The 12,284-nt window shown below is 35.0% G+C and overlaps 1 protein-coding gene across 1 annotated transcript in view; it reads right to left on the bottom strand.

The window, feature by feature from the left end:
- Nucleotides 1-12,284, bottom strand: part of GPR158 (G protein-coupled receptor 158) — a 420,682-nt gene that overhangs the window by 125,918 nt on the left and 282,480 nt on the right. The window contains exon 5 of the mRNA XM_032349655.1: nucleotides 6,727-6,795. Coding sequence (XP_032205546.1) covers nucleotides 6,727-6,795 — 69 coding nt within the window. The remainder of the gene's footprint in view (nucleotides 1-6,726; nucleotides 6,796-12,284) is intronic.

Here is a 12,284-nt window from a genome sequence, read left to right as displayed (position 1 = left end):
ACATACACTGTCTCCCTCTCTCTCAAATAAAGTCTTACCAAAAAAAAAAAAAAAGAGTCTTCTATTCCCATACTCTTTAAGCTACCTTGGCATGAAACGACTATTCCCACACTACTGTTTTCTTGACAGTACTGCTAAGCTCATGAGTATTTAACCATCCTTCCAATTTACTTTTCCCTTTTTGCTCTGGATTCATCCAAATGGATCTAAATGACACCAAGTAAGATGCAGTCTAGATCAGCTTAAAAAACTGTGTTTTAAGGATGGAATCTTTGAGTAGAGGAGAAATCTCCTTACAAAAACCTCTAGATAACTGAGGTTTGAGAAACATTGGCCTAGCTGTAAAACTGGGAACTTTGTGCCCTATGTTTGTCACAGTGGAAGTAAATCGGTCTTATGATGAACTGCTATCATTTCTCTCCAAAAAAGAACCAGGGCTCCTTGGAGAAAAGGCTGATTCCAGGGCTGGGCTAGGGAAAGTACCCTCTACTGAACTAGAATGCAAGGAAGGGCTTGGGATACTGGGGTAATGTGAAAAGAATGCAGGAGCCAGCTTAAAGGGGCTTCACTGGGCAAATTTAGGTTAACTTGAGCTTTAAAATAAATAATTATATTAATAATGGATTGAAAGCTCAGCTGCTTTAGCTATATTCTCACAGTCACATTCTTACTCTCCGTCCCTGCTTTCAACTCTCTGTCCTTTATTTCCCTCCCCATAAGCTCTGTGCTCAGAACAATATGCTCCTGTTTTTCCTCTGCTTCTGAATGCTGTGTGCTCTACACTAGAGATTTAAAAAAAAAAAAAAAAAAAAAAAAAAATCTGAGTTTTAGTTTCAGGCTTTGGGGTGATCATAAAAAAAGTAGTCTTAGGTCCTGAGCCACTGAAACCAACTTGCTATGGTCTGTAGGGTTATTTGTTAGGTTCAAATATAAAACAGGAATTTTTTAAAGTAAAATGGTTCAGTATCAGAAACATCATATGGTTCAACAGCATGCTCACAGCAGTTTTACATTGGGTCTTACAGTCAAACCATAAGCTCTTTTAAATTGGTTCCCTGTTTTATCCTCTTGCCTTTTATTTCCTTGGAGACCTAATGAGGAAAGATGCCTGAACAAGAGGGTAGAACATGGGCATTCCTGATTATCCTGTCCAATGTTATCTCAATCATACATTCATCCCTCTACCCCAAGTACTGTCACAGAATGAAAGGAGTGGCAGACCAGGAATCAAGAGACTAGATTCCAGTCCTGGCTTTCTCACTACTTAGTTGAGAGAAGTTGGGTAAATTCCAGTTTCTCTCAGACTCTCCTTTCATTTGTAAAATAGAGGTTGAACAAAGACTAAGTTGTGTTTGATGCTCCTTCCTGTTCTAATATTTTGCAGTTCTTTATTTTTGGGCATGGGGTGGAGTAGGGAAATGATGTGAAAATTAGCATTTATTTATTTATACATGTATGGGTATAGAAAGGCTCATTAGCCAACCAAAGAGTTAATCAAGGTTAGAGGGAAAAAATACACCTAAATAGCTGAAACTGGTGGTTTTGTCAAGTCAAAAACGAACTCCCAAACTCCGTATCACATAAAATGATTTACTAATCCATCAAATGTGATTTTATGTAATTTAACCGGTAGAATATAGTTGAGTTGATATTTTAAAGTCCTTTTTTTCTCTCTTCTATAAATTATATTAAAGTTTTTAGATGATTATGAAGACTAATCATTTGTTCACAAATGTATGGACTTCAAATCATAAGTCTCTTTTGAGAATCTGTAAGAAAATGTTTTAAATGCTTTCGGTCTCTGCTATCCAATTATAACAATGCTAAATTTAGTCAGATTTTGGTTTGTCCTCATCTGCACAATGATGATAATCTCTAATTTGGACTTTCCAATATAAGCATTGTTATGAAATCGTCTGTAGTCTAAGATTGCTTAGAAAAGGCAAAAATAACCTTAATTCTTGCAAATCTGAACAACAATATGCAGCATAAAAAGAAGAAAAGGCTCATTGCATAACAACTCAGCAGAACAGTGAATACCCAAAGCCTCCTTCCATGGAGTTACCCAGCCCTGAAAACAATTCTCCTTTATTCAAACACACTTTAAAAAACAACAACAAAAAACTATACGCCCCATAAAACTTTAACAAGCAATTTTGGTAAGGACCACACCAGGAACAGAGAAAGTTGGTAAGATATTTAATAAATAAGGAAAGTGTAGATCATATTTATATAATCACATGATTAGACTTTTGGGCTATATTAGGTTTATGGAATCATCTTTATCACTTATAACAGAGATCTTCCTTGCAGCATAAAGTCTAGCCAAAAGTTACAAAATTCATTTCTGCAAAACCCAGGGAAGTCAATGAGCCTTGGTCCAATAACCAAATTACTTACTCCTCTTGTCAAGAATGCTTTATGCACATGTACCCATGCACATATACACACCCTATGTAGCAAAAAGTTTCCTATCAATTTCTGATACATCATCTCTCATTCTCTCATCTAAAATAAAATTACTTTCCTTACCAGACCCAATCAATAGTATATTTTAATCTCCTTTTTTCCCCTATATCTTATGCTCCAGCCAAATCTTCATTAATAAACCTGACCCCTTCTGTCTTCAGGGCATAAACACTAACTTATTTGAAACCAAGGTACACAGTGTAAACTTGGGAACTATATACATATATCTCAAGCCGTTACAGAAAAATATATATTATAAAAGACAAAATAGATAGCTAATTAAGCATGAAGTCAATATAATGAGGTTTCTGTTAGACAGAATTTTTTTGGTAAGTCTTCTTTTCTGTTTTTTTTTTCCCCCCTTTCATGTATATTAGAATTACGAAGCAGAAGTGCTATCTTTACATTCTCTTAAATTTCCATTTCTTTCTCCTTTTTTTCTCTGCATCTGACATCATCATTAGATATCTTTCAAAATTGTATACCACTCAATGAAAGGGTCTTCAAAAACTGCGTCAACATTTAGCAGCATAAAACTTACTCTTCTTTCATATATTCTTGTTTTCTAGAGTACTTCATCCATTTAAGAGGCTTTAAGAATCTTTCTCAGATTTTAGACCCATACTCATTAATATAACCACTTGATTTGAATAAATATGAATCTTATAAATAAAAATAAAATGAAATTTAGCTAACGTCTCAAAATAACATTAAGAAGTGTTTTACTGGGGCACCTGCGTGGCTCAGTGGGTTAAAACCTATGCCTTCGGTTCAGGTCATGATACCAGGGTCTGGGATCGAGCCCCACGTTGGGCTCTCTGCTCAGTGGGGAGTCTGCTTCCTCCTCTCTCTCTCTGCCTGCCTCTCTGCCTACTTGTGATCTCTGTCTGTCAAATAAATAAATAAATAATCTTAAAAAAAAAAAAGTGTTTTACTGCCTGTTATCACTAAATAAAGTAATAATAATAAGGATCATTATTCATAATCTTCCACAATCAAGCAGATTCTTCAGAAGCTACTTAAATAGGACAATAGCCACTAGTTTGCAGTACAGGTTTAAATTCATTCAAGTATAACCTCACTCATTCACTCACTGCATATTGACTGTACTTCAACTACAGTGACAGCTACTCGACTGTGAGCAAAAAAACAAAACAAAACTGTATTATCTCCTTATTCTCAAAGAACTAAAGTTTGTTCAGGAGAATGACATTAATCAAATAATGGCACTTGTAAGTGTACACTTACAAACTGAGATGCGGATTGTAAAGAAAGAGCGTGGGATTCCATGAGAAACTAATAAAATGAATTTGACTCTGATTGGGATTCAAGGAAAGAAAGCTCTCTTAAAAAAGTGGTATTTAAGTAGAAATCTGAAGGATGACCAGACAAGTTGTTAGTTAGGCAGAAGAAGGGGTAAGACGGTGGGGAGGAGAAAGATAAGAGGACTGTTTCTGAAGGAAAAGCATGTGAAAATGTCCTCTATCAAGAGGCATATTCATTTCTTATTGCTACTGTCAGATATTATGGCAAACTCAGGGGCTTAAAACAATATAGACTTATTATCTCACAGTTTCAGAATTGAGAAGTTCACACTAGATCTTACAGAGTTAAAATCAAGGTATTCTTTCTGGAGGATCTTGGGAAGAATCTGTTTCCTTGCCTTTTCCAGCTTCTAGAGACTGCCTGAATCCCTTGGCTTGTGGCCTCTTTCATCCATCTGCAAAGCCAGCAAGAGCCAGTCCAATCTTTTTCGTGATACTTTCTCTTTGGTTCTCTCTCTCCTGCTTCTCATTTTCACTTAGGACCCTTGAACCCATCTACATAATCCAGGATAATCTCTATGTCAAAGTCCTTTATTTCATCACATCTGCAAAGTCCCATTTTCCATGTAAGGTAACATATTTATAGGTTCCAGGGATTAGGACAGTGGACATTTTTGGGAAGCCATTATAACACACCATGAGAGAGATTATGTATCATTTATGAACTGAAAGAAGGTCAGAGTAGGTGGGGGCAGAAAGTGAGAAGAAAAGTGGTATTGGATGAGGCTGGGGAGGTGGGCAAGTACCTCACTATATATAACATCATACACCATATCAAGGGTTTTGATCTTTATTCTAAGAACAGTGGGAAGCTAGCTATAGAAGTAGTAACAGATTAGATTTTGTATTTTAAAATACCCTCTGGCTACTGGATAGAAATTGTATTTTTTTAAATAGCAGAGGTTCAGGAAAAAGATGATGGTGACTGCAACAACAGATATTCAGATGATTATTACTCAGATTAGTGAAGTCATTTGGGTCTTTTACTTCCTAATTGGGTGATCCTATAACTTGGGTTAAACATCTTTCTGATAGTTCTATGGGGAAAATGAAAAGTTATGATACACAACTTGCCATTTATACGGAAACAGTCCCATGCGTGTTAAGGACCCTTTGTATTATATTGCTTCTGTTATTAATTACCATGCATAACTCCATACTAGTAAATTAGACTTCAGTAACATGGATGATTTTATAGAAAAAGTTTAAATGATTATATCCAGATAAATTTCTATCTTAAGAATAAATATAATTCTAGAAGTAGAAAACTTGAATAAATCAAGAACCCTATAAACACTGAGTGGGGAAGAAGATTAGAAAATGGGGTAATGGAGGGGGCAGGATCCGAATCACGTTAGATCCTAGAGCTCATTCTAAGAATTTTGGCTTTTACTAGAACTTAGAATTGTGAACCTTTTGAGCATTTTGAGGTGTGGCATAGTCTAACTTGGGTATTACAACAAGCTGATACTTTGAAAATAGATCATTGGGGGGGGGGGCGGTTAGTGTGAAGGGACAAAGGCCAGGGAGAGACTATTACAATAATCCAGAAGAGGCTGATTGTGGTTTAGTCCAGGATGGTAACACTGAATGGGGTAGAGGGAGTGGCTGGGCTGTTGGTATGTTTTGGAAGGTTTCTGATGGATGTGAGAAAAAGAAAGTTGTCAAGAACGACTCCCAAGTTTTAGCCTGAGTAACTAGTGGAACAGGGTTGTCATCAGTGGAGATAGGGAGACTGACTTTGGGGGTGTAGGAGACCAAGTATCTCAGTTAAGAACATGGTAGGGAATTCTGGTGGACCCTCAAATAGAGTTGTAGAGTAAGTAATTGAATATGAGTTTGGAGCTCAGAGGAAAGGTCTAAGCTGGAGATACGAATTTGGAATTTGGGAGTATTTGCATTTAAATAGTATTTAAGCTTTGAGGCTAGATGAGATCACCCAGGGAGAATGTAGAATCAGAAAGCTCCACTAGGACTGCTGCCTGAGGCACTTAAGTATTAAGAGGTGGGAAAGGAGATTAAGAATCAGCAAAGAAGGCTGAAATGGAGCAGCTAGTGAGGTAAGAGGTAACCCAAAAAGAACATGGTGCCATGGAAGCCCTACCTTTTTCTTCTCTAACATCTACTCATCTTTCAGAGCTCAGTTGAGTGATATTTCATTCCCTGGGCTTAGTTGTCTCTCCTACGAGTCTCCACAGCACCCAGTCTCCATAGCCTCTTGGCTTTTTTCAATTATATAGTAATTGCCTGTACTGACTCATCTCATTCTGTAAATTATAAGCTTCCTGAGAGGAGAAATCCAGTTTCTCTCACTCACAAAAAAATTCCCAGTTTAGCATAAGTACTTAACACACAGTAACTGCTGAATATAAATTGGCTGAATTAAATTAGGAAAATTAGTACTTACCTTGTGGTTACAGACAGGTTGCTAGTGTGACAGGAAGAGTCTACTAGGATTATCTATGCCATAATACCGCACACCTATTTACTTTATTTTTGTATGTAACCATCGGGAATTTTTCATCACAAACTTGGCATCAAGTAGAGAGGGAAGGAGACCCTTATTTATATGTATATGCATATGTATATAGCAAGCATGCATATCAAGCCCGCCTTTTTTATGTTAGCTCACTTAAGCAGTTAAGGCTCCTGGCAAATGTGGGAAGAAAAGTATGATTACCTCCACTTTACTTTTTAACTTTATATGTCTATTATATATAGATATGGGCATGTAAACTTGTATATAGACATATAAAAAAGTAATATATATATATGAATAGTTACATATACTATAATATACATACATATACATTTATATAAACATATACACATACACACAGATATATATAAAAAAACATACACATACATAAAATTTTCTGCCTAAGCAAAATAAAACAAATGGCTATTTTAAAAATTCAATTATGTTACTTACTGGAAAGTATAGCAGCAGAGACCCAAAAAGAATGGTTTCCAAGAGGATAAGGCCCGATGCCCTGATGCTCTAATAAATAAACAAATAAATAAATAAATAAATAAAATTTAAAAAAAAAGAAAGAAAGAAAAAAGAAAAAGTTATCGTTAGTTAACATTCCTAGAATGGAAGAACTTATGCTATTGTGACAATACCTGAACTAGTAAATGAAAACTGGCTAATATTTCAGAAGTGAACTTAACTGAACCATGCAAAAAGACAGACTATAAAGGTTGTAGTGGACTTCGTGATTTTGCCAGTGGTGTTACAGAATTTTGTTCTCTACAATTTGAATCCATAAACAATCTGAGCATCTGAGAACACTTTTTGGAAGATCTTTTCAATCCAAGAAGCTCGCAGACACAAAATTTCTTGCTTGTATTTCTGAAACATCAACACCAAGTATATACAGAATGCTAACCCTCAGCCATTTCACAGATAGTTGCAGGATGGTTTCAGTGAATAAAACAGACATACACACAAGGTCTTGGCATCTCAGTAATATATATCTCACCATGTCAAAATACCGTCACCCACGCTCACCTAACGGAGCTCCACTATGTGAGTAATATAAATCACACTAAATAACAGAGGTATTTTACCTTGTGAACATGCTTAAATCATTCTTAACTGAAAATTCAATAGACTAAGTTGATATTTTAATAATTTCCTAATTATTTAAAGTTTACTATATATAAATATGCTTAATAACCTGAAGATATTTTGTTAGACTCAAATAGCATTCTCTTTCCAAAGCAAAATGACTGAAATTGTGGCAAGAAATAAAAGACTAAATAATTTTATTTTCTAATAAAAAATTTTGCTTCAATGAGTTTGTGTCAATATAGAATACATATATTAATTAAGAATACAAACATAAAAGCAGGTTATTCTAGAGTACCTGTATTTTCGCTAAATGCAACATGAAATATAAACAAAAATTACACCTGGTGCAAATATTGTATCTTCACAGGAAAACAATCTGAAGTATCAGCAACTGATTTTGCAACAATAAAAAGCTAAAAACCCAAGCTACAAGGGTCCATTACATTAAAACAATGTCAGATAAAAATAAAACAAAAATTAAAAAAAAAAGTCATACAATGTCAGATAAATGAAGCCAGAGAAAGAAAAGTATAATATCTCTTCAAAACACAGCTAGGACATTGTTAAGACACAGAGGAATACTCTATGTAATCCCTCAAAAGAACTCAAGGCTTTCATTAAATCTGAGAATTTGCAATGGAGAAACAAGTTTTGTCAGTGAACAGGCTTGATTAAGTGGCTTCTCACTATTGGTCTTTATGTTAGCTAGCAGATGCATTTTAGCGAAAAGAAAATTCCTATCAGCAAGCCTTTAGATGGGTTTTGGCTGCTGGAATTTTTAAGATGGCAAATTACATCCATACCTAATTATGAATGCTCCGTTTTTTAAACTTTATAAAAAGAAGACACCAAGAGTGAGAGCCCAAAATATTACATAAGACTGGTTGTAAAACAATCTATGCAATATTGTTTAAATATTTATTTATTTATTTGAAAGAGAGGGAGAGAGTGTGCTCGTGAGTGCGGGGGGAGGGAGAGAGAGAATATCAAGCAGTCTTTTCCCTGATGAGGGCAGAGCCCCACACCAGGCCTGATCCCATGACCCCGAGATCATGACCTGAGCAGAAATCAAGAGTGACACTTAACTGACTGAGCCACTCAGTGCCCCCTCCATGCAATACTTAAAAAAAAAGAAAAAAAAAAAAGGATATGAAAAGAAGCTGCAAGGTTTAATGGAAAAGACTTTGAAGTTCTCTTCATCTCAGTTTGATTTATGAAATAATCACTAAGAAGGCCACCTTAAACATCAATGTCTTCACCCATAAAATGGGCACCCTAATAAGGTAAAGACCTTATTAAACCTGAGGGTTCTAATAAAATATAAAGCATACAAAATGGCTGTTATTGTGCCCAATTCTTAGCAAGACGGTACGCACTCTTCAAAGTAATAAAACAGCACCAGGATTGTGAATTTGAATTCCACAGACGTAGTAGTCAAAATTTTTTTTTTAATGCTTGGGATCCAAATGACCTCAGAAGAGCCCAAAGTGGGGTTAGAGAACCCAAGAGTTCTTTTTTTAATGAATGAATGAATGAATTAATTAATTAATTAATTTTTAGGGCCAATAGTTTCTTAACTGCATTGCAACCATTTTTATCATATAACAGCCGCAGTGATGCAGATATTCTCAGAGTAAATAACCTGTTTCCTTTTCATTTGGTAATACCAAACAATCTTCTTAACTCCTCACTGCCTTGCTTCTGGCTGAGCAGAGGAGACCATAATTTCAAATTATTAATTGGAATTCCAACAAGTGGTTCTATAATCAAACGGAAGGCCTACTCAAAATATGTACTCTTTCTTTCAAAATATTCTTGGGCTGAGTTGGCTTCATGGCCTCACAGAATGAGTAGGTACCTAATAGGCAGGACTTCAGGGACAAAAAAAGAAACGTCATGTTCCCTACAACATTTCCCCATTGTCTTAGTGATATTGGAAGTTCTTTGAACTAGAAAGAAGCTTTTTATTTTGTACTTGGTGCCAAGGATTAATATATAAATGTTATAAGTAGCATGTTGATTTAAGTTCAAAGTGAAGAACAGAAATCTTTCCTCAAGTCTAAGTGATAGGATAAGGAAGGAAAGAGGAAGGATTGAAATATGAAGGTGATGCTGCCACTCTGGAAAACAGTATTGGAGGTTCCTCAAAAAGTTAAAAATAGAACTACCTTATGACCCAGGAATTGCACTACTAGGTATTTACAAAAAGAATACAAAAACACTAATTCAAAACACTTGTCCTGATGAGCACAGGATGATATATGAAGTGTTAAATCACTATATTGTACACCTGAAACTAATATTATACTATATGTTAACTAACTGGAATTAATACAAAAACTTAAAAAAAAAAAAAAAGAAAACTGAAGATGGGAAAGGGATATAATGAGCAAAATAATAGAGCCCAAGAAAGAATTTCATCTCCTTCACAGTTGTGCCTGAGATAGAAATAGTGGTATGGAACCCTTTTAACCAGAATTGCTAACTGAGAAACTCTGAGAAAACGTTATTGAGAGGATCAACAATATACTATTTATTCATTTATACAATATACTATTCATTCAAAACACATACATACAATTAGCACCATATATTTTCTAGATGTATATAAATATACCAAATATATATCTGGAAGATATATACCAAGTTGATAACATTTTTTTCTTCTACTGGAGAAGTGGATAGATTTGGGGACAAATCCACTTATTCAAAAATATTTTCATTTCTTTGGTGATGAAGTCATTCGTTGCTATGTAATATGCACTATAGTAATTAAATTAAGTAATATTAAAGAAAAGTAATCTAAAATGTCACAGTTCAACCATTGGAAAATTCCACCACTAGGCATCATAATATGCCAAGAAGTCTAAACGAAGGCCTTTCCAACTAATATCTACTTAATAAGATTTTATTCAGTATCAGCCTGAGGAATAAAATTAACAAACAGTACTTTTGTAATTTACAAATTTTTGAATTTACAAACAGGTAAATATAGAGCTTGGGGAGTTAGCATTGAGCCTAAAATTCTCTCCTTTAGAATCTATAAAGCCAACAAATATAATTCCAGAATTTACAACAGAGGTGTGTGGGTCCCATCTCATTCCATCTCACTTGCCCCACTTCTTAAACTTTCTCAACTGACTTATGAAGGTTTCTAACAGTCAAGTATCCAACCTGTATACTGGAGAAAAGAGCTAATCTCATTATACCAATTTTATTAAATTATGTCAAAGTCAATTTCTAAATTCCATAATCCTTGGATGCAAAGTAGAGAGGCATAAGAAGCAGCACAGCTGCAGCTGTCACAAGATTTGCTCGTGATGTAGGCATCCAAAGGGAGCTAAGTCACTACAAGTAGTAAGGCGATGAGAATGCTGAAGTCTGATCTTTTTCAAAAACAATTAAAAATGGTTTGTCATTATTTTCCTTGATTTTACAAGGACTAACTACTTCATTTATAGTTTGTTTTTTTTTTAAAGATTTTATTTATTTATTTGACAGACAGAGATCACAAGCAGGCAGAGAGGCAGGCAGAGAGAGAGGAGGAAGCAGGCTCCCTGCTGAGCAGAGAGCCCGATGTGGGGCTCGATCCCAGGACTCTGAGATCATGACCTGAGCCGAAGGCAGCGACTTAACCCACTGAGCCACCCAGGCGCCCCTCATTTATAGTTTTGAAACATTTTTAGCCCCTGGGGAAATTAATGTGTATCTTGCTAACACAGTGCAGCTCTTCTGAATTACAGCTGATTTCTTTAGTCCTGTGACAATTGAAGTTTCTTTCTATTACAAAAGGAACCTCTGAGCATGAAGGTATTTTTACACAGCTGCACCTCAGAATGCATGATGAAAATATAATAAAGTAATAGAATTAGATTCTGAAAAGAATGAAATGGCATAGGTTTGGATCATAAAGCAAGACCATAAATCTGTATCATTTACAAAAAGAATTAGCCATGCTAGCAGAACAGACTTTTTCTAGTTCTTTAGAGAAATCCATGGACAGGGAGATTACAAATAAACAAATGCCTGATGAAACAGTCATATAATAATAAATTGGAAGCAAGATGTAAAAGCAGCCTTAAAGAGAATCCTAACACTGAGAGATATGAGGATGCTATTTTTCAATAATTTTATTTATAGTTATACAAATAAATGAGAACACACTACATCTGGTTTGACAGACTAACATGCAATTATTTTGTCTTAGAAGATCTGTGATGAAATATTGAAAAACCATTCAGATTTAGAAAAAGTTGTCAGAGAACAATTGCCCAAAATGTGTTAGTTAAAATCATATTGGTTTTTCCAAAAAATTATCAGCAATGAAAATGGTACCAAAAAAGCAAAGAATATTTTCATGACAGAGATTGCTAAAGTGAAATAAAAGCAATTCAGAGAGCTTTATTTTATTTTACTTACTTTAAATTTTCATTCAAGTATAATTAACATATAGTATTATATTAGTTTCAGGTGTGTGATCCAATGATTCAACAACTCCTATACATTATTAAGTGCTCATCGTATAAATATACACCTAGTCCCCTTCACCTCTTTCACCCACCCCCTTCCCCCATGTCCCTTTTGGCAACTACCAGTTTGTTCTCTATGTTTAAGAGTCTCTTTTTTCTTTTTTTATTTTGTTTTTTAAATTTCACAAATGAATGAAATCATATGGTATATATGGGCCTTTCTCTGACTGTTTTTAGTTAGCATTCTACCCTCTAGACCCATCCATGTTGCTGGAAATGGCAAGATTTCATTCTTTTTTATGCCTGATTAATATTTCATTGTGTATATATGCACCACTTTTTCTTGAACCATTCATCTATTGATGGACCTCTGGGTTGCTTCAGTATCTTGGCTCTTTTAAATAATGCTGCAAGAAACACAGGGGTTACCTTTTCAAATTCATG

This window comes from Mustela erminea, chromosome 6 (assembly GCF_009829155.1).
Source record: "Mustela erminea isolate mMusErm1 chromosome 6, mMusErm1.Pri, whole genome shotgun sequence".
Taxonomy (NCBI): Eukaryota; Metazoa; Chordata; class Mammalia; order Carnivora; family Mustelidae; genus Mustela; species Mustela erminea.
The sequence above is the reverse complement of the archived record's forward strand: the minus strand, read 5'-3'. Positions and strand labels throughout refer to the sequence as shown.